This window comes from Cajanus cajan, chromosome 4, assembly GCF_000230855.2.
Source record: "Cajanus cajan strain Asha chromosome 4, NIPB_CcT2T_4, whole genome shotgun sequence".
Classification (NCBI taxonomy): domain Eukaryota; kingdom Viridiplantae; phylum Streptophyta; class Magnoliopsida; order Fabales; family Fabaceae; genus Cajanus; species Cajanus cajan.
The window spans coordinates 71,019,102-71,045,168 of NC_138520.1; the positions used below are offsets into that span (position 1 = coordinate 71,019,102).

The 26,067-nt window shown below is 37.0% G+C and overlaps 1 protein-coding gene across 4 annotated transcripts; it reads left to right on the forward strand.

Annotated features, from left to right (window-relative positions):
- The first annotated feature begins 681 nt into the window (after nucleotides 1-681).
- On the forward strand, nucleotides 682-15,087 carry LOC109801999 (chromatin remodeling ATPase BRAHMA). 4 transcript variants are annotated; one of them, XM_020363182.3, is made up of 15 exons: nucleotides 682-1,080; nucleotides 1,169-1,356; nucleotides 3,720-5,033; nucleotides 5,194-6,489; nucleotides 6,646-6,758; nucleotides 7,005-7,092; nucleotides 7,180-7,266; nucleotides 7,469-7,561; nucleotides 7,648-7,731; nucleotides 7,815-8,018; nucleotides 9,069-9,311; nucleotides 9,387-10,925; nucleotides 11,028-11,567; nucleotides 12,293-12,544; nucleotides 14,246-15,087. In XM_020363182.3, exons 2-15 carry the CDS (start codon nucleotides 1,192-1,194, stop codon nucleotides 14,864-14,866), a joined length of 6,639 nt encoding a protein of 2,212 aa, XP_020218771.2. In that variant the 5' UTR covers nucleotides 682-1,080; nucleotides 1,169-1,191; the 3' UTR covers nucleotides 14,867-15,087. The 4 variants fall into 4 exon arrangements, with proteins under 4 accessions (XP_020218771.2, XP_020218772.2, XP_020218776.2 ...); XM_020363183.3 differs by having other exon boundaries at nucleotides 682-975; XM_020363187.3 differs by lacking the exon at nucleotides 682-1,080 and adding an exon at nucleotides 1,483-1,582 and having other exon boundaries at nucleotides 1,216-1,356.
- The last annotated feature ends 10,980 nt before the right edge of the window (nucleotides 15,088-26,067 follow it).

The window sequence follows — 26,067 nt, forward strand, 5'->3', positions numbered from 1 at the left end:
ATAATGAAACATTTATAAAAATATATAAAAATCAAATAATTTTAATTTTTTTAAAAAATTTATAAAATTAAATTATATATTAAGAACTTTTAATTTAATAACTAGATTGTTGAAATTTAATACACACAACGAATTATTGAGTAAAATAATTTTATAAAAAATTACTCTTTAAATAATTTGATATTTCCTTGTATATATGTGCAAATTACTGTAAAATTTTTAGTATCGAATTTAATTACAATAAATAAAAAAAATTATCATTTGATTACAAGTTATTATTATTTTTAATTTCTATAGTTTAAAAAATTATTGTAAACTTTTTAGTACCGAATTTAATTATGACAAATAAAAAAAATTATCATTTGATTACAAATTATATTTTAATTCTTATAATTAAAAATATTTGATTTAAGTTATTATACATTTTTCCATTGTTTTTTTAACACTTAATGTTTTTTTTTTTTCATTTTAGTCTATAACAATATATATTAACGACTAAAAGAAAAAAAATTTGACATAGCTAAAGACTAAAATATCATGTTTGTAGCTATCATGACTAAAAATAAAATAAAATTTTACTAGTTTAGGTTTTCTTGTAATTCTGAGGAGAAGGAAGGGCACTCTGAACCGTTTAGTTTTCGTAAATATGTAACCGTAGTGGGTTGGACATATAAATTGCACACAGTGAGAAAGCATAGAAGGAGAAAAAGAGAGACAAAGAGAAAGCTTCGTCACCAACCTGAGGAAAAACGAAACAGAAAAAGAAATTAACACAAACACCATTTTTATTTTTATAAAAATGGAAAAGAATAACGAGGGTTGAAAAAAAAAAATATTTTCCCTTAGGGTTTGACTGGGAATTGCGACATCTGGTGTGGCCCAAATAGTGGAATCACCGATTCCGTCAAGTTCGGTTCTCTGCAGGGAAAGATCTGTCCCCAATTGCCCGAAAGTTGCGGATTCTGGAGAGAGAAAGTGGGTGTCAGTAGCTGCAGCTAGAGAGAGAAAATTGTATTTTTTTTGAACGTTGGGATCGGAGGGAAAAAATGGGGTTTTATTGAAATTTGGAGGGATTTTGAGGTTCAGGCATTTTGTGTTTTATTAAAAGTTTGAAACTTTTTTTGGTTTGATCAGTGGTAGTGATCTGAATTTCGGTTGTTTTTTGCAGGTGGTGAATTCTGGGGTGGTTGCATGCAATCTGGGGGCGGTGCCGGTGGTGGACCGGGCCGGAATCCGGCGGGTCGGGCGGCGTCAACGTCATCAGCGGCTGCTTCGCCGTCGTCTTCGTCATCGGCGGCATCACACTTGGGATTGGAGTCATTGCAGCAGCAACAGCAGCAGATAGGTTCTAGGCAGGTGTGGGTTTTGATTGGTTTAGCTGAATTTGTGATGATTATTATGCTGAATTGTGTTGTTTTTGATAAGTGATGGCAATTGTGTAGTACCTGGTTGTGGCTCTGATTTTCAGATTTTGGAACACAGGGGACTGTGATGCTTGTTGGGAAAATGGGTTGTGGTGGAATTTGCATTTAATGCACTTTGCGTTGGGGTTATCAAGGAACGTGTTTAGTTAGTTGGTTGGGTATGTGCTTTATTTTTTCCTTTTTTTTTTTTTGAACCAATTAATTTTCAGGAATTGAAGGCAGAATATGGAAGCTGATGGAATCATGAACCTGGAAATGATTGGCTGCAGTTTTGTGCTGCTAATGTTGTCAATTTCACAATTCCAATCTAGCTTGCTTTTCATCCCATGACAACATGCACTCTTCTGTTGACTTTTAATTTTTTTTGCTAATTTGTCTTTGCCTTTATTTACTGTTGATGTGTGATGTTGAATTATAGTCAAATTTGACTATTCTGCATGTTTTTTCCCCCTGCACTTTTATAGGGAATTTCCTTTTAGAAGTTGGTGATGATTGACAATGTAATAAAACTCGAGGTTTATGTTTTGGTTTAATGAACCCCGTCTGTCTGTCTGTCTCTCTCTCTCTCTCTCTCTGCAGGTGCTATTGTTGAAATTTATACACATTGATTAGCTTTGGATAATGAATTCTCCCTTTGCTCTTTCTTTGTCTTTTGAGTAAATTGTATACGACATTGAATGATTATGAATTTTAACTAAACAAGCTACAGTTGCAACTTGCTAAAAAGTGTTAATGATGATCAATAATAAAGCATCAGGGTAATAAAACTTGGTGTTTATGTTCTGGTTTAATATGAACCCCCCTCTTTTGCATTTATAACTCTCTCTTGAGGTGCTATTGTTAAAATTTATGCACGGTGATTTACTGCTTTGGATTATGAATTCTTCCTTTTGTCTTTCTTTATCTCTTTGAGCAAATGGTATAAGTTTAAGGACACTGATTGTGGATTGTAACTAAACAAGCTACAGTTGCAACTTGTTAAAAAGTGATGTTTCATTTTTTTTTTGGTCAGCCAAGATAATATATATACACACACACACATATATATAAGGAGCATCAGAAGTGCTAAAAGAAATACAAGGGCATAAAGCACCAGGATATCAAGGAAACTTAGGCATAAAGCATCTTATTAGGATATACAAAGAAACATGCATATGAAAAGATACAAATCCCATAAAAGAACCTGCAAACCAACACCACAAAACACATGCAAACACAAATCCCAACCAGTGTTGTTTCGTCAACTTCTGCATATTGTCAATTTGTATCAACTGTTTTTGCTGTTTCTCTGTTCTATTACTTCTGTTATTATAGGCTAATTTGACTTATAGGCAAATTTGTTGACTGATGTGCAATGTTGAATTATAGCAAATTCCCCCCCACTTTTCTGGGGAATTTCCTTTTAGAGGTTAATGATGATTGATAATGAAGTATCGGGGTTATAACAATTGGGGTTTATGTTCTGGTTTAATGAACCCCCCTCTTTTGATTTTCTAACTCTCTTCAGGTGCTATTGTTGAAATTTATGCACGATGATTAACTACTTTGGATTTTAAAATTTCCCTATTATCTCTCTTTTATCTCCTGAATTAATGGTATAAGTTTAATGATATTTATTAATTGTAGATTGTAACTAATCAAGCTACAGTTGGAATTTGCTATAAAGTGTAGTTTCGTCAACTTCTGTAAATTGCCAATTTGTATTAAGTGTTCTTGCCGTTTCTCTGTTCTGGTACTTCTGTTATTATTTGTAAAAAAAATGAGTGATGTCAATGATTGATATCGTCTGTATCTTATTGACTTGTAATTTTCTATCAAATGCAGTCTTAATGGAAAAATCATCATTGTATTGGCTTCTTTCTCAAAATGGTGTGATCATTAATATATGACTGATTTTCTTTATGATGTACGATAATGTACCTAAGAATGTCTCAACTTACAACTATAGTCTCATTTCTGATTTTATAGTCATGTTACTTTAATATAGGTCTTTTTGGTTTTTCCTTTGTATTTTATTTTAGTAGTAGCCTTCATAAATCACCATGAAATTTCTGTCATACCTTTTAAGACGTGAAGTCAAAAATAGGTTGTAGAACCAATGTAGCATATTTTATACTTTGAAAAGTATTTGTATACCTGTATGTGTGTGTTTTGATATCTATAAAATTTGCATTGTGATCTTATAACAGTTATCTAGTATTGATGTTATTATGAGACAATTATGTCTTTTTATTTGGTAACCTTTAACCAATTATTTTTCTTATGGAATAATGACTTATCTAAATACATATGCAGTCATTTCAACAGCAACTGCTTAGAAAACCTGAAGGGAGTGAAGCATTTTTGGCATATCAAGCAGGTCTTCAAGGAGTATTTGGGAGTAACAATTTCTCATCTAGTTCCATGCATCTGCCTCAGCAATCTCGAAAATTTGTTGACTTGGCTCAGCATGGCTCCAACCAGGGTCAAGGCATTGAGCAGCAAATGCTAAATCCTGCACAAGCAGCATACTTTCAATATGCACTGCAGGCTTCACAACAAAAGTCTGCTCTGACAATGCAGTCACAGCAGCAACCTAAAATGGGAATGTTGGGCCCTTCATCCGCAAAGGATCAGGAAATGCGAACAGGAAATTTGAAAATGCAAGACCTTATGTCCATGCAGGCAGTGAATCAAGCCCAAGCATCGTCATCATCTAGAAATTCATCTGAACATTTTCCCCATGGGGAAAAAAGGATAGAGCAAGGGCAGCAGCTAGCACCTGATCAGAAGAGTGAAGGAAAGCCTTCAAGCCAGGGACCATCTGTGGGAAACTTAATACCTGGAAATATTACAAGACCTGTGCAAGCTCTGGCAACTCAACAAAGCATCCCAAATTCTATGAGCAACCAGATTGCCATGTCTGCTCAATTGCGGGCTATGCAAGCATGGGCACATGAACGAAATATTGATCTATCACATCCTGCAAATGCTAACTTAATGGCTCAGCTCATTCCGCTGATGCAGTCAAGGATGGCTCAACAACCAAAGGCAAATGATACCAACTTAGGTGCACAGTCATCATCTGTCCCTGTTTCAAGCCAGCAGGTTTCTTCTCCAGCAGTTGCAAGTGAGGGTTCAGCACATGCTAATTCATCTAGTGATGTGTCTGCACAGTCAGGTTCTGGAAAAGCCAGGCAGACGGCTCCACCCAGCCATTTGAGCCCATCATTCACTGCTGCTATAGCTGGTAGCTCTAGTGACATGGCAGTTCAGCAATTCAGTCTTCATGGCAGAGACACTCAAGGGTCTTTGAAGCATTCTGGTATAAATGGAAATGGAATGCCTTCTCTGCATCCACATCAGTCCTCTGCAAACATGAACTTAGGTGCAGATCATCCTCTGAATGCAAGAGCTTCATCATCTGGTCCAGAACCTGGGAAAATGCAGTACATGAAGCAATTAAACCAATCTACTTCTCAGGCTGGAGGTCTGACAATTGAAGGTGGTTCAGGAAATTACACCAAAACTCAAGGGGGACCTTCTCAGATGCCTCAACAACATAGTGCTTTTACCAAACCACAGCTTCATGTTCTTAAGGCACAAATACTAGCATTTAGGCGTCTGAAGGTTTAAGCTCTGCTTCCTTCTTCATTCTGTGTGTATCTGTCTGTCTACCTGCCTGCCATATGTGTTCATGTCCTATTTTTAGAGATCTAGTGAAGATGTATTACATAATATTTAACGGAGATTGTGATCACTGATATTCTTTCTCTCTGTTTTTTGATAGAAAGGAGAAGGTACGCTCCCGCAAGAACTTCTTCGGGCCATCATTCCACCGCCTCTTGATTCGCAAGTGCAGCAGTCAGCTCATTCTGCAGGAGCACAAAATCAAGAGAAATCTGCTGGAAATATTGTGAATAAGTCCAATTCCAAGGATCCACAACCTATCCCATCGATTAATGGTAAGAGCTCTTCAAAGCTGGAAGCCTTAGTCAGAGATGAGAAATCCACTGTGACAGCAGTTCATATGCAACTCACACCTCCTGTGACAAAGGAATCTGCTGGAAAGGAAGAGCAGCAGTCTGTCATATGCTCTGCTAGGTCGGATCGGGAAAGTGAACATGGAATTAGCAGAACTTCTGTTAGAAATGAGTTAGTATTAGATAAGGGAAAAGCTGTTGCTGCTCCCCAGGCTTCTGTAACTGAGGCCATGCAACTTAATAAACCTGCACAGGCAAGTGCTGTTGCTGGGCCAAAGGATCTGGGATCCACAAGAAAATATCATGGACCACTATTTGATTTTCCTTTCTTCACTAGGAAACATGATTCCCTTGGGTCATCAATGATGGCAAGCAACAGTATGTCGTTGGCATATGATGTGAAAGAGCTTCTGTTTGAGGAAGGTGTGGAGGTTTTTAGCAAGAGAAGAACAGAGAATTTAAAGAAGATTGAAGGTTTACTGGCAGTAAACTTAGAGAGGAAAAGAATTAGGCCAGATCTTGTGTTGAGGTTGCAAATTGAAGAGAAAAAGCTTCGCCTTTTAGATCTTCAGGCACGTTTAAGGGATGAGATTGATCAACAGCAACAAGAGATAATGGCAATGCCAGATAGGCCATATCGCAAGTTTGTTAGGCTGTGTGAACGTCAGCGAATGGAACTTACTAGACAAGTGCAGGCATCTCAGAGAGCTTTAAGGGAAAAACAGCTCAAATCCATTTTCCAATGGCGCAAGAAGCTTCTTGAAACACATTGGACCATTCGTGATGCCCGTACTGCTCGCAATAGGGGCGTGGCCAAATATCATGAAAGGATGTTGAGAGAGTTCTCAAAGCGTAAGGATGATGACAGAAATAAAAGGATGGAAGCCTTAAAAAACAATGATGTTGACAGATACAGGGAGATGTTGCTGGAGCAGCAGACTAGTATGCCAGGTGATGCTGCGGAGAGATATGCTGTTCTTTCAACTTTCTTAACTCAGACTGAAGAGTATCTTCATAAATTAGGAAGTAAGATAACTGCTGCTAAGAATCAACAGGAAGTGGAGGAGGCAGCAAAAGCTGCTGCAGCTGCTGCTCGATTGCAGGCATGCTTCATCAATCTTTGTTTTTGTCATTTTGTGTGCCTTTTTTAGTTTGTACAATTCATTTTTGAGATTTCTGTTTTTGACGTTTTCTAATGCACTTTTTTAACTTCTTTGTAATCATATGTTAATCATTGATCCATTATGTTTTGACTAAAGGGTCTTTCTGAAGAAGAAGTCAGAGCAGCAGCAGCCTGTGCTGGAGAGGAAGTGATGATTAGAAATCGTTTTATGGAGATGAATGCTCCTAGAGATAGTTCATCAGTGAGCAAGTGAGCATTGCTCTTTTTTGCGTGTATTTTTAGTTATGTGCTTTTCAGATAATGATGCTTGAGCTCAGGTGTATTTTTAGAGGCAGGTGTTGGCACAAAATGTGATAATAGCCTAATACTAATATTTATTGTAATTTTAATTTAATGCCTTTATGTTGTTTATCGAAATTATGATTTTAGTATTTTGTTGAGTTGTATAATAATGCATCTGATACCTAATGGTTTCCATTATTGGCTACAAACTAGGTATTACAGCCTTGCTCATGCTGTGAGTGAGAAGGTTTTAAGTCAACCATCAATGTTACGAGCTGGAACACTAAGAGACTATCAGCTTGTAGGTTGCTAAGTTTGATGAATTTGTCCGTAATTGCTGTTGTCTTTTAGTGTAAGATTGTAAGGATTTGACATGTTATTTTTGAAGGTTGGTTTGCAATGGATGCTTTCTTTGTATAACAACAAATTAAATGGAATTTTGGCGGATGAGATGGGTCTTGGCAAAACTGTACAGGTTAGTGTTATGTTTTGCTGTGTTCTTTAAAATGGGAAGAAATTCTATTGTGTTCTTTTCCAGCCAATTGATTTCACGCTTCATATTAAATTTTGTTCCATCATGCATAGGAGATGTAAGATTGCTCCTTTTATTTCCATGATAGTTACTGTGATGATTATGTTAACATATGGAAAATTTTAAATATTTCATCTCTGTCCAGGTTATGGCTTTAATTGCGTACTTGATGGAGTTTAAAGGAAACTATGGCCCTCATCTTATAATAGTCCCAAATGCTGTTATGGTTAACTGGAAGGTGAGCTTTCAGCTCTTTAATTTCAGTGATTTTTTCTTTGTGATTAAGTGCCCCTTCTAATCCAAAATCTTTTGTTCACCATGCAGAGTGAGTTGTATACTTGGTTACCATCCGTATCATGCATTTTTTATGCTGGAGGGAAGGATTACCGGTCAAAATTATATTCTCAAGTAAGTGTGGCAAAGCTTTTTGACTTGTACTATTATGAGTAATTTAATGTTCATGCTGACTTTCCTTTTTCTGTTATTTTCAGGAGATTCTGGCTATGAAATTTAATGTCCTTGTGACTACTTATGAGTTCATCATGTATGATCGTGCAAGGCTTTCAAAAATTGATTGGAAGTATATCATAATTGATGAAGCACAGAGAATGAAGGATAGAGATTCAGTTCTAGCTCGTGATCTTGATAGATATCGTTGTCAAAGACGCCTGCTTCTAACAGGAACACCTTTACAGGTCTATTTTGCTTTAATACAATATGCTTTAGTTGCCTGTGTACTCATAATGTCTACTATGACCCAGTTTCACCAAACATCATGTTTCTTGAAGTTTGCAGTTTTCTATTTTGTTTCATTGCTTGTTCTTCCCTCAGTAACTATTGGAGATATTAAAATCATCCATGTGCCTTCACCTAATAGGTTTATCTTTATAAAGACTCTCTCCTTGAAACATGTATCATATCCTTTATGACCAAGTGGTCATAAGTTCATTCTTTGGTACCTCCAGTCTTCTAAACAAAATTGAATTTCAGCACAAGGTAGAGTTGGAGACATTGTTTATGATTCAAATCAGAAGGGTTTTTTTTTATTGTCAAGAGGAGTGCCAAAAATATCAAAATCATTCATATGCTTTCACCTATTAGCTTAAACTTTTAGTAGTAGTGTGTGACAATAATAGAATTTTCATTGTTCTTTTAACATTTTGAATGCTAGCATTTACTTACACATTATAACTTTTGTTTAGACTAGCTGGAGATGTTATATAATATCTTCTTATATGAATGGTTTTAATTGGTTGGTTCCTTTTTAAGGAGTCTAAATTACCTGATATGGCTAGATTCAGATCTGACAGAGGTCAAATCCTAGTCTTGTCTTGTCATGCCCACCTGATGGCTGATATACTATGCTGGTGTTTGGGTCTAATAAAACATTTATCTATGGTTCATTTTCTTTACACTTTACTGTTATAAACTACTATGATAAATACTGTCAAGACATTTTATTAAAGCTTGAATGTTGACTTAATTACAAGTCAAAATCTTGAATTGGGTCCCTTGTGTTGTAACTGTAACCTTTGGTCAATTATATATAAACTATGCTAGTTGTGTTCATTTTGTTGTTGCTGGAATATTCATGTCATTCGTGATAAAATAGATGTTATTGTATTGGCTCATGTTCTGTATGTTAACTTCATTTAGATGTTGCACTGTCAGTTGAGAAATTATTTATATACATGGTGCAGTACATATCATGATAAAATTTATTAATGGTGTAATTTTCTCTGCAGAATGATTTGAAGGAACTTTGGTCGCTTTTAAATTTACTTCTTCCTGAGGTTTTTGACAATAAGAAAGCCTTTAATGATTGGTTCTCAAAGCCATTTCAAAAGGAAGGCCCCACTCAAAATACAGAGGATGATTGGCTTGAGACTGAGAAAAAAGTTATCATTATCCATCGGCTTCATCAGATTCTTGAGCCTTTCATGCTCAGGCGACGCGTTGAAGATGTTGAGGGTTCACTACCACCGAAGGTTTGATTATGACTCTTACTTGACCTTTTATATCCTGTCTCATGGCACAATCCTAATATCCGTGCTGCATTGCAGGTTTCTGTAGTTTTACGTTGTAAGATGTCAGCTGTCCAGAGTGCCATCTATGACTGGGTCAAATCAACTGGTACCCTGCGTCTTGATCCCGAGGGTGAGAATGGTAAGATTCAAAAGAATCCTCTATACCAGGCAAAAGAGTATAAGACTTTAAATAACAGATGTATGGAGCTACGTAAAACTTGCAATCATCCATGTCTTAATTACCCATTTCTTGAGGAATTATCTACGAGTTTAATTGTAAAATCTTGTGGGAAATTGTGGATCCTGGATAGAATCCTCATAAAGCTTCAAAGAACTGGTCATCGAGTTTTGCTGTTTAGTACCATGACAAAGCTCCTAGACATCTTGGAAGATTATCTGAATAGGCGAAGACTTGTGTACAGAAGAATTGATGGGACAACTAACTTGGAAGATCGTGAATCAGCTATAATGGACTTTAATAGCCCTGATTCAGACTGTTTCATCTTCTTGCTTAGTATTCGAGCTGCTGGGAGAGGCCTTAACCTCCAGTCTGCTGACACAGTTGTCATTTATGATCCTGACCCAAACCCTAAAAATGAGGAACAGGCTGTGGCCAGAGCTCATCGGATTGGGCAGAAAAGAGAAGTCAGAGTTATCTACATGGAAGCTGTTGTTGACAAAATCTCTAGCCATCATAAGGAGGATGAACTGAGAAGTGGAGGAACTGTGGATATGGAGGATGAACTTGTGGGTAAGGATCGCTATATAGGATCCGTTGAGAGCCTCATAAGGAACAATATTCAACAATATAAGATAGATATGGCTGATGAGGTTATTAATGCTGGGCGTTTTGATCAAAGAACAACACATGAAGAGAGACGTTTGACTTTAGAGACATTATTACATGATGAAGAAAGGTATCAAGAAATGGTCCATGATGTTCCTTCTCTTCAGGAGGTAAATCGCATGATTGCTAGGAGTGAAGAGGAACTCGAATTGTTTGATCAAATGGATGAAGAACTGGATTGGCCTGGGGAGATGATGCAACATGATGAGGTGCCTGAGTGGCTTCGAGCTAATACACTAGAAGTGAATGCTGCTATTGCTGCTTTATCTAAAAGACCATCAAAGAACACTTTATTGGGTGGTAGTATTGGCATGGAATCCAGTGAGGTGGGTTCTGAAAGGAGAAGGGGACGGCCCAAGGGAAAAAAGCATCCTAATTATAAAGAGTTGGAAGATGAAAATGGAGAATATTCTGAAGCAAGCTCTGAAGACAGAAATGAATATTCTGCACAAGAAGAAGGGGAAAATGGTGAGTTTGAAGAAGACGGGTATAGTGGGGCTGATGGAAATCAATTGGAAGAAGATGGTCTAACTTTAGATGCTGGATACGAAATTCCTCGTTCTTCAGAAAGTGCTAGAAATAATAATGTGGTTGAAGAAGCTGGTTCCTCAGGATCATCCTCTGAGAGTCAAAGATTGACACAGACTGTGTCTCCATCAGTTTCTTCCCAGAAATTTGGTTCCCTCTCTGCACTGGATGCCCGACCAAGCTCCATTTCAAAAATTATGGTACATGGATTTTCTGTGTATTTTGAATATTTTATTCTTCTATTGGGGGCTGTCTCTGTTCTATTTCATTCTGATTAAATATCTTCTGATAACTTTTGTCAGGGGGATGAGTTGGAGGAAGGGGAAATTGCAGTATCTGGCGATTCTCACATGGATCATCAACAGTCGGGAAGTTGGATTCATGATCATGATGAGGGTGAAGATGAACAAGTTTTGCAGAAACCCAAGATTAAGCGTAAACGTAGCCTTCGTGTTCGTCCCCGACATGCCATGGAAAGGCCCGAGGACAAGTCTGGCAGCGAGATGGTATCTCTTCAACGTGGAGAATCATCTCTTTTGGCAGATTATAAATATCAAATGCAAACGAGGATTGATCCGGAATCAAAATCATTTGGAGACTCCAATGCCAGCAAGCATGATAAGAATGAATCATCATTAAAAAATAAGCAAAAGCTACCTTCAAGGAAAGTAGCTAATACATCCAAATTACATGGATCACCCAAGTCTAATCGATTGAATTGCACATCTGCTCCTTCAGAGGATGGTGGTGAACACCCTAGAGAAAGCTGGGAGGGGAAGTCTATCAATCCAAATGGATCTTCAGCTCATGGGAGTAAGATGACTGAAATCATCCAGAGAGGGGTATGTGTCATTATCTGCTCAATGTTGTATGCCCATCCATTCTCAAGCTTTATTATGATAAAATATTAATATTAATACCACCTCCTGCCTTTTATATAAGAAACAAATGAGTAAATTTTTTTAGTTCTAATTATATGAAACATAAATCCATTTTCAAATGTATTAATTGCTAAATTACTTTTTATACCCTTAATTTATTTTAAAGTCTATCAATGAGATGCACACTCATTTCTCGTGCAAGTGGATGCCTTTATTGGCCTAATAATAATCAAGTTACGGTCATTAGTAGGAAATATTATCCCTTGAATTACAAGGACTATAATTAAATATAACTGTCACATAAACCATTTCATTCTATGGGTGCTTTTTAAATAAAATTTCAATTTATGACATTATTAATTAAAATGAATTAACTAAACTATTTTTATTGGTCTTGATGTATTAGTTTTTTGTTTGTAATATAAAGGATCAATGGTAGTATAATACAACAGAATAAAGTTCATAGGTATCTGCTGGAAGGTTTTTTCACCGGCTGTAGTCCTGAAAATATTACCGGTTTGTTCTGTTTTTCACTAAAACTTCATGGTGGCTATGGGAATTTAGTCTCAACTCCATTCCTTGTTAAATATGAACTCACAACTTACCCACGGGGGCTATGTTTCCTGTAGTTTTTATATCTGCCTGTTCAGTGCCAGTATGTGAACTCACACAACTTATTCACACAGTGCAAAAATGTAATTAGCAAGCTCCAAAGGAGAATTGACAAGGAAGGCCATCAAATAGTACCTTTGCTAACTGATTTGTGGAAGAGGATTGAGAATTCTGGGCATGCAGGAGGATCTGGTCACAATCTGTTGGATTTACGGAAGATTGACCAGCGGATTGATAGAATGGATTATAACGGAGTAATGGAGCTTGTATTTGATGTGCAGTTCATGTTGAGGGGTGCAATGAATTTCTATGGATACTCATATGAGGTTAGATTTCTTATCCGTGTTATTGTATGAAATGATGGAAACATATACATGCTTATTATATTTGGAAAATTTATTGGTGCCAAAGTCAACTTGTCATATTTTTAGGTATATAGGATGTTTGGTTTTCTGTTCAAAGGACCTGAAAATGTATATTTTTTAATGTATGTTGTGATCTTTTTAATGAAAATTCATACACAATTAGAAGAAACCAAGTCATTTTTTGAAGCCTTGTTTTACTTTTATTGTGTCATAAATAAAAAATTTTCTGTGTGTTTTCTTAATGAACCTAGTGAAGCATTAAATATTAGAATTTGGACTTAGGATTTAACCTAGCAAAATTTACTTGTGAGGTGGGGATTACCCAGGCTATACTACTTAAACCATATCCCTAGTTAGTTTAAGACCAAACACCCACCTCCCCCTCCTTCAACGATGCAATTAAGGCAGCCCTAAAAGCCGCAATTAAGGCAAGCCAGGGGCAGTCGATTGTATATATTCTTTCCTTATGTTTTTGGATACCAACCTTTTGTTCGTTGAGGCATGTTCTATGAATAAATTTCAAACATTATTTTAAATGATAATATGATATCCAAAGATTCATTAATTATTCCTACCCTTAACATTCCATCTTGCACCCTCATTGGTGTCTAATGTTTTGGCCTGCGTAATTTTATTTTTAAATTTGTCAGAAATATGATGCTTCTAGTTGCATTTCCACTTCCCTGCAAAGTGCCAGTAAACCCCCTTTTTTTATTATTATTTTTATTTTTTAAATTAACATGTTTGAAGAAGGAATAACATAACTTTTGATGTTATGATCCAATCATGTATGCTTGTTTTTGCGTTGTTATGAAGTTGCTTATGGTTGCATACATTTTGTAAAATATAAGTATATCTATTATTGATATAATACAATTAATGGGATTAAACAAAAATTGTAAGTTGTTCTTGGAAAAGAGCATTTACTTGTGTACATGCATAGTTATTCTAAAAATATGAATAATTATCAATTTATTTAATTTGGAGTATGTACTTCAAGATACTTAATTGGAGTGTATTTAATTTGGTTTTGGACAAGTTATAATTCAATCAATAAAGACTAATTATGCATTCTGAATATAGGTGTTCAAGCTCATATGTTTAAATAGTTATCCGGATCTGAACTTGTAGTATGCTTAAATATAATTTGGCCACACCAATAATTGTCTAAACTATATTGTCTTATGGATGATGTTTTATGACTTTACGAAGGATTTGTATGTCTTAACTAATTCAACAATTGAATTGGAATTAGTTGTTTTGAGAAAGAAATTTCAACATTTTATCAAAGAGATCTCTATCTACATACTGTACTATTATTGATTTGCACTGAATTTTACACGTGTAATATTATTTTAAGCTTGATGATTTGAAATGCAAACACGTTGCTCTATTTCCAATTATCAATAAATCCAACTTGCACATCAAAAAAGAAATAATAATTGCTATTGTTTTATTTTGCACTCTCCCAAAAATAAAATACTTGCTCATGTATTCAGCCAATACATCAATTACTGCCAAAGATGGAATCGGACGTGTCTGTCTATCTCTGCTGCCAGGATTGAGATGGCTGTTGAATGTTGATGAATCGATTTAGATTATGATTGTTCATGATCTCTAAATTTGTAAATTTTAATAGTTCTGAATGTTCATTTTCTGCAGGTAAGAACTGAAGCAAGGAAGGTTCATGATCTCTTTTTTGATATCTTGAAAATTGCATTTCCAGATACAGACTTCGTAGAAGCAAGAAGTGCACTTTCTTTCTCTAGCCAAATTCCTGCCAACACCGTAGCATCTCCAAGGCAAGTGACAGTTGGCCCAAGTAAAAGGCACAGATTGACCAACAATGATGTGGAAACTGATCCTAGCCCTTCACCAAAGCCACCACAAAACGGTGAAAATGTCAGGTCCAAAGGCCATCTGCCACATAAGGACTCAAGAACCGGAAGTGGCAGCGGTTGTGGTGGTGGTGCGCGTGAGCAACCTCAGCAGGATAGCCTTGCTCATCCAGGTGCATTGGTTGTGTGCAAGAAAAAGAGAAATGAAAGGGAAAAATCATTGGGGAAGGCTAGGACTGGTGGATCAGCAGGTCCTGTCTCTCCATCAAGTGCTATGAGAAGTCCAGGGTCAGGCTCAACCCCGAAGGATGCTAGATTGGCTCAACAGGGATGGGGTAGCCAGCCATCTCAGCACTCAAATGGGTCTGGTGGGTCAGTTGGTTGGGCAAAGCCAGTAAAGCGTTTAAGGACAGATTCTGGTAAGAGGAGACCAAGCCATATGTAGATTTTTCAATGAGACAAAGGATGGTACATAATGGAATTATTATTGGTAATAGTTTCAGGAAGAGTTTTAGTGGCCGTTGCCTTTCATAGGTTTAGCCTATACCGTTAATATAGAGTTAGTTCTTCCATTGTATTTTACAGCTACCTCAATGGGTTAAATAACAATGGTCTTCAAAAAAATTTCTTTGGATATATGCATCTTGCAGGAAATGCTTTTCTTTAGATAGCTGCTAAATCTCTTTTATAGTAATTTGTTGGTTCATAGTAGGGCTTACAAGGATTAATCTGTACAAGGTATAGTTAACCCTTCCAAATGATCATATCTCTGCATAAACTATAATCCTTTTGATGTGTCTAAGCTGGGAAAAAACAATAGAACGAAGTTTGGTGACGTGTAAGGGTCACTTTGGTTTGGGAAAATACTGTTTTTCCCCTATTTTTAATGATCGTATCAGCTTCTAAACCATTTTTAATGATCCGGAATGAGTGTTATGGAAAAGTCATTTTGCAGGATTAGATGATCTAGATAAACATTCTCTTGGGATGAGGTGTTTCGGATTAATAATAAAGTAGCAAATCGCTCTTTAAGTTAATAAAGATATCGAAAAACCTTCTTTAGAATGATTTCGATTACAAATCGTAAGGAAGGATAGTTTTCCCTTCTCAGTTATGCTCACATGGAAATAGATGTAGTCTCAAATGCTATTGAAATTTCCTAGGTTTAGTTACAAGAATATTTTGTCAAAGAAGTGCTTAATTAGTTAGCTGATTCAAGAAACATGGGGTCTAACAAAAAGAAACCTAAAAGTCAAGGTTCGGCCTACTAAATGTTTCTTCTTTGAGAGTAATTATAATTTGATCAAAGAACCAAAAATGCATCTTACCATCTTAGGCTATTCACTCTTCTTTCAATTGGTTTCTTGAGTGAAATTATCTCATAGTGCACTACATGTAACACTTTATAGGAGTATATTGTGAAATGTTATGCATTAAGATTATTAGTTATCTTGTATTTAAATTCTTTAAACTTGATGCAGGTTGAAGGGAATGCATGTGTAAATATCCAATTCTAATATTTTTGTTCAAACAAATACTTGATTATTTAGATAACAAACTAATTAATGAGAAATAAAATTCAGCTCATTTAACTCAATCAGAGATAGTGAGTTAAGTCTTTTATTTTCCAATTTTATAGAGAATTCTTACACTAAATCATATGTTGTTTACACCATGTGTGAGTATATGCATTAAGGTTTATTAAATATCTTGAATTTAAATTCTTTACACTTGACATAGGTTGAAGGGCTTCTAGTGGAGCAAAATATATCATGTTATGAACTCGTTGCAAAGTTTTCTAATTATGTATCGGATCATGTTCGAGACTTTTGAAAGTAGAGGTATGATCATGAAAATCATACATCTATTTACAAAATTTTTGAACATATCCGACAACTCGTAAACTTTGCAATTAATTCATAGTAGAATGACATATTTTACTCCACTAGAAGCCCTTCAGCCTATATCAAGTTTAAAAAATTTAAATTTAAGATGATTAATAAGTGTAATGCATATATTCACATGAAGTAAACAACATATCACACATGATTTAGCTCAAGAGTTCTCTAAAGAATGAGATAACAGAGACTTAACTCACTGCCTCAATCATATGAATTAAGTTTTACTTATTAATGATTAGGTTGTTATCTAAATAATTAAGTATTTGTTTAAACAAAAATATGAATTAGAAGTGCATTGACATGTTTTGTTCTCCAGCTTGTGTCAACTTTAAAGAATTTAAATCCACAACTAATAAGCCTAATGCATATACTCACTCACGTAAATAACATATCAGAATATATTGCTACATGTATAAAATTGGATCAATGCAAGATGTAGCACAATAAGAATGTTTTTGAGATAATTTTACTCAAGAAATTAACCAATTAAAAGGAGAATGATTAGTCAAAGAGTGTGCCTAGATGTAAAATTTAAATGAAGTAACTCATTTTTTTTAAAAAATATCAAATTTCTTTAAAAGAAATGCTTTATTTGGATGAAGAATTTACAAAGAGTTTAAAATTAAAATATTTGTAAAATTCTTTAGAATAATAAAATTTCAAATTCTTTTCAAAAAGTAAGAATTTGAAATTTTTTTTCTTCTTATCTTAGTTATATATCTTTTATCTCTTTTAATTATTGAACATTCAAAATATTTTTAAATTATTAATATTATATAATATTACTTTTTAAAACTTTTAAATACTTAAAAGTGACTAATATTTATTTTTAAAAATTTTATATATTAGTTTCACCTATGGTGAAAATCAAATTACCATATCTAAACTAAAATTTTAAAATTTAAGAATTTGAGTTGACTTATTTAAACAAAACATTTAAAGTATAATAAAAATTAAAATCAAAATAATTCAAATTCTAAAAATTTCAAATTTCTTAAATTTTTAAATTTTTTTATCCAAACATACTATAAGATTTTATTCCCTTTCATCAAATTATGAATATTCATTCGAAGAAGTAATATTTATCAGGCTGATTACATAATCATGATTGAATATTTGGATTTAACCTTGATTGTAGCTTCCCGAATTTTTTACTAGTATAATGGTTATTTATTATTTATTTTATATTTATGGAGATTATTTTCTTATAGTTATTTTAATAGGTTTTATAGAATGTTTTAAAGGTTTTTAATAATTATGACTATTTTAAAAATAAATATTTATGAAAATTATTTTGTAATATTTTGATTTTTAGTAACCCAGAACGGGCCGTTCTCAAATTGGAATGAGTCGTTCCAGACTACTAAAATGGCCTAGAAAGACTAGGTTGGAACGGGCCGTTCCAACACATGATTCTTTGAGTAAACTTCGAACACAGAACCGGACGTTCCGATTTGGGAACGGGCCGTTCCAAATGTGGCCGTTGTGAGAACGAGCCGTTCTGATTATGGAACGGGACGTTCCAAATGTGAATTTTGGACATGAAGTATGAGTCCAGAACGGGCCGTTCCGAATTTGAAATGGGCCGTTCTGGCGACTACTGATGCCTATAAATAGAACGCTCTGTCACTCCAAAAGTATATTTTTTACTTTTCACCTCTTTTTCTTCTATACTCTCTAAAGACCAAGGGGGAACTCAGAGGAGGAGACCAACAAAATCTAGCTTTAGTTTCAGCTCCTGCTTATCGAGGTAAGGAGGGAGAATGAGAAATCTTGCTCTGGGTGTGAGAATGTATGTTGGGTAGTGAGATTGACCCTCAATTCTATGTTTGTTGTTGTTGTATCCTCATGTATGAGGAGTTTTCCCTAATTATATATGTTTCTTCCATTATTTTTCCTATATTTAAGTATAAATGTGTAATTTGAGATTTTTATGGGTTCCTGTGGGAAACCCTAAGGACATTGGTAATTGTAATAGACAAATTTTAAATGTTTCTGTTTTACCTTATAAATTTTTTGTTGTGTTTCTTGATGTTTGTTGAGTGTAAATATGTGTCTAATTTTAAAAATAAACAAGTTTTGATATGAATTAGAGTGCTCCGTGGATTTCTGTGGAAACCTATGAGAAACAGGCATATTTATAATATTTTCTGTTTTACCTTCTAATTGTTTTGTTGTATTTCTTGTTGTATGAGATGTATGAATATGTATTTAATTTTGTAAATAGATGAGTTTTGATATGAATTAAAGTACTATGTGAAAATTGTGAATATATTGTGATAATGTGAATATGATGATGAGACAGGACCATGTGATGTGATATGAGAATGAAACATCATAAAGCATCGAGTCTTGATTGACATGCATCATGTGCATAAATGTTTTTAAGGGTACGATATGGAATATACTGCCAGAGAAGACCCCCTAGTGTAAAAGCTTTGGGGATTAGTCCTTGGGGATAGCTCGGTTTGTAAGTCCTAGTCTCGCCCATTGTGTACATGGATGTATCTTGCGCGGCTTAGCTATCCCGACGAGACTCTGGTAGTATGTCCTTCTAGTGAGAGTGCGCAGAGGGTGTGACCCGGCATGTACTACTAAACTACTCTTCGTGTATTGCTAGCGGCAATATGCCATGTAATATGTTACTGGCGCCACATGCATGATAAAATGTAATGTACTCCTAGACTACTCTTTGTGTATTGCTAGCGGCAATATGCCATGTGACATGTTACTAGCACCATATGCATGATAAAATGTAGTCCGTGTCCATACATGTGCATTTTAATGTTATATGAAAAATTAATATGTCTTGGATGAGTGAGATGTGATGTTATTATTAATTTATTTATGTTATACTTGTTTTGTTTGTGTTTGGCTATCTAGCGTATATTTCTAAACTGTGAGCCAGAGTGAAATGTTTCTCACTCCCTTTTCTCTTGTGTTGTTTCCTTTTCTCTTGTGTTGTTTTCTTTGACTGTCATATAGGTGATTATCAACATGAGGCTGAGGATGTTGATGAAGCTTAGGCTTCTATGTTAGGATTTGCTCTGATAGGACATGTGACATCGGGGCGTAAATAGGATTAAGTTTCTGTTAAATTATTTTGAAAACCTTAACCTTATTTCTTTTGTAATTACCACTGATTATGTTATTTGTTTAAGTTATGAATGTGGTGCTCTCTATCTGAACATGTTTGGTATTTTTAAAAATGAAAGATTGTGGTATATGCGGGGTAGAGGTGTCACACTGATGTTGTGTTTGGATGAGAAATTTTACAAATTTAAAGAATTTTAAATTCTTAGTATTTAAATTACTTTAATTTCAATTTCTATCATTCTTATAATATTTTATTTGGATAAGCCAATTCAAATCTCTTAAATTTTAAATTGTTAGGTTGAATATGATAACTTAATTCCACCATGGTAAAATTGATTTTAAAGATATATTTATATGCTGAGATTTTTAAATTAAGTTTTATAAAAAGAAATATTAACTAATTTTTGAATATTTAATAATTTTAAAAAATAATATTAGATAATATTTAATAATTTTAAAAATATTTTTGAATATTCAATAATTAAAAACATGAGGATATAAGAAATAATATATAAGTGAAATAAGAAGAAAAAAATATGATAAATTTCAAATTCTTACCTTTTTTTTAGAGAATTTGAAATTCTATTATTTCAAAGAATTTCACAAATGTTTGAATTTCAAACTTTTTATAAGTTTTTCATACAAATAAGGTATTTCACCTCAAAAAATTTGAAAATTTTCAAACAAATAAATTATTCTATTTAAATTCTCTATCCAAACTATGAATATTACGATTTATTTATTTAAAAAAAAAAAAGAAGACTTCTTTGAACAAATACAGGAAAATTTACCCTTCCATATGGATTGTAATCGAGATATTCCAAAGTTGGTCATCATGTCTTTCATCAAAATCTTCTTCAAGGCGTTCATTTTATTCCATGTCATCTCTAAGCCTCATCTTTATTAACTTCAAGCTTAATTTTTCTGTTTCCAAATATAATTTCATTATTATCTTTAAAAAAAAGTCCCTAAAAACTAAAAGAAGATAAAGAAAAAGAAAAAGAAAGAAGAGAAAGATCGAAGCATTATTAACAAAGTATGTTGAGATGAAGAATAGAGAAAAGAGAGCGAATGAAAATTTGCAAGAAGAGCGAAATAAAGAAAAGGGTGTTGGAGGACACGTTTTTATAGTGATGTTGCCACGAACCCTAAATCCTATATTTTTACATTACAAATTTTGAATTTTTTCTCCGCTTTCAAGTGCTTATTTTATCTTTAAAATTAAAACTATATCACTAACAATACTTTTTTGTTTATTAAATACCTGTTTATTTGATTATATTTTCATATCATTGACTGAATTTATTATTTATTAATATTTCATGCTATTACTTTAATATATATATATATATATATATATATATATATATATTTTTTTATAAGTTGGTTGTGATTGATTTTTTTTAATAACTTTATCCTAACAATTGCAATTCCAGTATACAAGATTATATAAGAGTGTTTTTAATTAATTTTTATTGTATTTTAAGTCAATCAAGTCGTTTAATTTATTAAATGGGTTATGCAGATTTTTTTTATAGACTAAAAAAAATAAGCCTGATTATATTGATCCACCTTTTGAGTAAGGTAAGTCTCACCGGAGTAGATGATTAATTTTAAAAGCTCTAGAAACATCTATAAGTTTTTAGACAACATAGTTATTTTAATTGACTTTAAAGTTTGATGCAAGACACAAATCCAAGCCATGCATGGAGATGCATGGTGTATCGGAAGGAAGCTATCGGCCACGTGGATCAGTCACGTGGACCGACATGTCATGTCTTATTAGACATTGACGCAGTTCGAATACCACTTCGGCTCGGTAAGGGGCCGAGGACTCGGAAAATACTCGTTCTCCTATCGGCTCGACCATAAACCGAGAGACCGTCTCGGCCACTCCCTATCGGCTCGGCCAATGACCAACAGAAGATAGTTACGACGATAATCATGGTCAACAAGGGACAACACGTAATTAAGGCATAATAGCCGATTAGCATCGTATTACCTAATTTGGTAAGGTCAGAGAAGGCCCACCATGCTCAGGCCCATGACAGGTACTATAAATAAGTTACACGAAACGAGGTATGTCACTGTTCATTTATTATCCTTGAGAATCGTGCTTGTCTTGACTTGAGCGTCGGAGTGCCTTTTGCAGGTACCTCCCCCCTCCGAAGCACCAACCCGAAGCTCTCATTCGACCCTCCTGTTACTAGAAGATTACGGAAAAGCGCGAAATCAGACAAGTCGTTAGGAAAAACAAAGACCTCTTCGCGTGGCGGCCGGCCGATATGCCAGGTGTCGACCCCAACTTTTTGTGCCACAAACTCTCAGTGTGCCGAGAGGTGAAACCGGTTGCCCAACGAAAAAGAAAGATGGGAGAAGAAAGGAAAAAGGCAGTCGAAACTGAGATATCCAAGCTCTTAGAAGCGGGCTTCATTCGAGAAATCTAGTACACAACATGGTTGGCCAACGTTGTCATGGTCAAAAAGTCAAACGGAAAGTGGCGAATGTGCACTGACTACACAGACTTGAACAAAGCTTGTCCCAAGGATGCCTATCCGTTGCCGAACATAGACCGATTGGTTGATGGCGCGGCCGGTCATAAGTTCTTGACATTTCTCGATGCATACTCGGGTTATAATCAAATCCGTATGCATTCCCGAGACGAGGACAAAACGGCATTCGTCACGGAATCGGCCAATTACTGCTACCAGGTCATGCCTTTCCGCCTGAAGAACGTCTGGGCCACATATCAACGGCTCATGGACAAGATGTTTGGCAACCAGATTGGGAAGAATATGGAAGTTTATGTAGATGACATGGTGGTCAAATCGGCCGACACATTCTCTCATGTAGCCGACCTAGCTGAAGTTTTCCATGCACTTCGGAAGCACCAAATGAGACTTAATCTTGACAAATGTGTATTCGGCATCTTGGGCGGCAAGTTCCTGGGTTTCATGCTATCAAGCCGGGGCATTGAGGCTAACCCGGACAAGTGTCAAGCTATTATCAACATGAGAATCCCGTCAAACTTGAAAGAGGTTCAAAAGTTAGCTGGCCGCCTAACAACGTTATCTCGCTTCCTACCATGGTCTTCTGAAAAAAGCAAATCGATTTCAATGGACAAATGAGTGCAAAGCATCTTTTCAGCTCTTCAAAGAACGGCTCGGCACCCCGCCTGTGCTGGCCAAGCCAACCCCGGCCGAGAGGTAGTTCTATACTTGGCAGTTTCTGGCAAGGCCATAAGCGCCGACATGATACAAGAACAAGACGGCCAACAGCAACCCATATACTTCATAAGTCGAGTGCTCTAGGATGCCGAGCGCCGGTACCAACTCTTGGAAAATGTAGTGTTGGGACTTATATATGCTGCTAGGCGCCTTCGGCAGTACTTCCAGAGTCACAAAGTGGTGGTCCAAACCGACTGCCCGATTGCCAAAGTGCTGCAGAAACCTGAATTGGCCGGCCGAATGATGACATGGTCAATCGAGCTATCCGAGTTTGACATTCGTTTTGAACCCCGGGGGGCCATCAAATCACAAAGCTTAGCCGACTTCATCAACGAACTGTCACCACTCGACCACTTTGAAGACAACACTTGGACAATGCGTGTAGACGGCTCCTCCAATGATCAAGGTAGTGGTGCCAGAATCATCTTGAAGAGCCCGTCTGGCATTACCTTGGAACAATCACTGCGTTTCGGCTTCTGGGCATCGAACAACCAAGCCGAGTACGAAGCTTTATTGGTCGGAATGAGATTGGCAGCCGAGATGAGGGTTAAATATTACCATCTCTTCCGGGGGATGAGCAACCAGTTCCAAGAGATACATGTTAAGCACACGCTGCGTGGGAATAACAAGAGAGCCGACCAGTTGGCTCGACTGGCAAGTAGTCGTAAACCGGGACAGCTCCGGTCGACAATACATCTGGAATTGCCTACCCCGAGTGTCACACAAGTATGCATGCCGGTGAATGAAGCCCTGCAAACATGGATGACCGATGTCTGGAATTTCATTGTTAACGGCTTGGAACCGGCCGATCCGGTCGAAGCAAGGAAGATCCGGACCCAAGCAGCACGCTACTCCGTGGTGGCTGGAGAGTTATACTGACGAGGGTTCTCCACACCCTTGTTGAAATGCATCGACGAACAGCAAGCCGACTACGTCATACGTGAAATTCACGAAGGAATCTGCGGATCCCATTCAGGTGGAAGGACATTAATTGCTAAGGTGTTGAGGGTCGGCTACTATTGGCCGACCTTGAAAATCGACTGTGCCGAGTATGTGAAGAAATGCAAGCAATGCCAACAACACAACAACCTAATACATGCCTCGGCCGAGCAGCTACACGCTATCAGTGCCCCTTGGCCGTTTGCTCTATGGGGTATCGACATCCTCGGCCCGTTCCCACTCGCCAAAGGCCAGTGCAAATTCCTAGTAGTGGCTGTGGACTATTTTACCAAGTGGATTGAAGCCGAACCGTTTGCAACAATAACGGCCGCTAATGTCCAGAAATTCGTCTAGAAAAATATCATCACCCGGTTCGGCATCCCGCATGCAATTATCTCTGACAATGGACTTGAATTCACGGACAAAAAGTTTAACACTTTCCTTGAGAACCTCGGCATCCGACACCGATTCACGTTTGTTGAACACCCTCAGTCCATTGGTCAGGCTGAAGCAGCTAACAAGGTTGTTCTGACCGAACTGAAAAAATGTCTCGGCTCGGCCAAAGGAGCCTGGGCTGAAGAACTCCCCGAAGTACTCTAGGTGTACAGATGCACGCCCCAATCAAGCACAAAAGAGACTCCGTTCCGATTGGCATACGGCACGGACGCTATGATACCCGTTCAAGTGGGCGAACCTTCATTCCGGCAGAAGCACTTTCACGAAGAGTCTAATGACGGCGCGATCCGCACCGAACTCGACGTCTTAGACGAAACCCGAGAGAAAGCGCAAATTGTAGCTGAAGCGTGCAAACGGAGAATGACTCGGCGATTTAACTCCACGTTGAAGCCGAGGAACTTCCAAGAAGGCGACCTTGTTTGGAGGGCAACCGGATCGGCACGGCGCAACCCAACCGAAGGGAAGTTGGCGGCAAACTGGGACGGCCCATTTCGAGTCCGACACGCTCTCAATAATGGTGCGTACAAATTGGAAGAGTTGTCTGGCAAGGTTATCCCTCGGACATGGAATTCCACTCACTTGAAGACTTATTACAGTTAAAATTTGATTCATGTACATGTGTAAATGTCTTATGATGCACTCTTTTCCTTGAACCGGTCTTTTTTCCTCTTAAAAAATTGTGAAAGAGGTTTTTGGCCGGCAAGGTTTTTAACGAGGCATCCACTCATTAATGACAATACAGTTCAGTTATCTACGACTCATTTTACATATTCAACATTATTCTACAAGTCTTCCCTCCCGAGATTCCTCTCGGCCAAGGATTCAAGTCTTCCCTCCTGAGACCCCTCTCGGCCAAGGACGTGGCTTTAGTTCTTTAATTATTTTACAAGTCTTCCCTCCCGAGAACTCTCTCGGCCAAGGATGTGACTTACATTAAATTTTACAAGTCTTTCCTCCGAAGATCTCTCTCGGCCAAGGATGTGGCTTACGTTAAAATGTCTTCCCTCCCGAGAACCCTCTCGGCCAAGGATACGGCTTTAACTCACAAGTCTTCGCTCCCGGGAACCCCCTCGGTCAAAAACGCGATTCTCGGCACAATTTAATTCGTTACATTAATGCTATATCGGAATAAACGTATTTGACAAGAACAAAAACTTTCATTAAAGAGGGCTCTATCGGCCCAAAAATACAGCAATTTCAAAAGAGGCTCTATCGGCCTCAGCTTACAGGAATCAACAGAAAATAACCCTAAGACTCTACTTGAGGCTCTCCTTGAGTCGGCGCTTCCTGCTCGGAAACTTCCTCATTCACCTGTTCACCATCCGGTCCGGCCTGGTGGCGAACAGGAGCTTCAGCATCCGGCTGTTCATTCGGGGGGATTTGAGTCAGATTGACATATTTCCCCCGATAGAAATCCATAGCCATATCAAACTGGAAGTCTGAGGGAAGGCTTCCGAAATGCTAGGCCTGCCGTGCCGCTTGCGCGAAGCCAGCTTCATGCTGAGAGAGAACCTTGCGCCTAGCCCTCTCTCGGTACGCCCCGTAGGACTTCTTCCCGGCCTCCAACTCGTCGGCCAACGTAGTTGATTTATCGACCTCAACCTTCAATGCATTTTCTAGCCGTTGCACTTGGAGCATCAGGTTATCATTCTGACGACCACGGTGGACCATCTCGGCTTCGAACTTCTTCTCGTTCGACTGCGCCTCGGACAGAGCAGCCAAGGCTTCCTGCACGGACTTTTCTGACTCAGCAAGCTGTCGGCGCAAACTCTTGGCCTCGGAACTTGGCTGCATCATAATGCTTTGCGCCAAAGCCAAGGAACGAGCTTGAAACTCGCAGAAAAAGGTCCACTTGTGGGCCGAACTCATCTGCCCCAGCATCGCCTAACCCGATTCTGATGTCAGGTCTTTGCTCAGACGCTCCTGAGCACTAACGTCGGAAGCTAGAAAGCTTGGGCTCACCAGTCCCTGAGGAGCCACCAGCACCGGAAACCTTTGTTGCTTCTGCTTTCGTGCTTCGGCCTCGG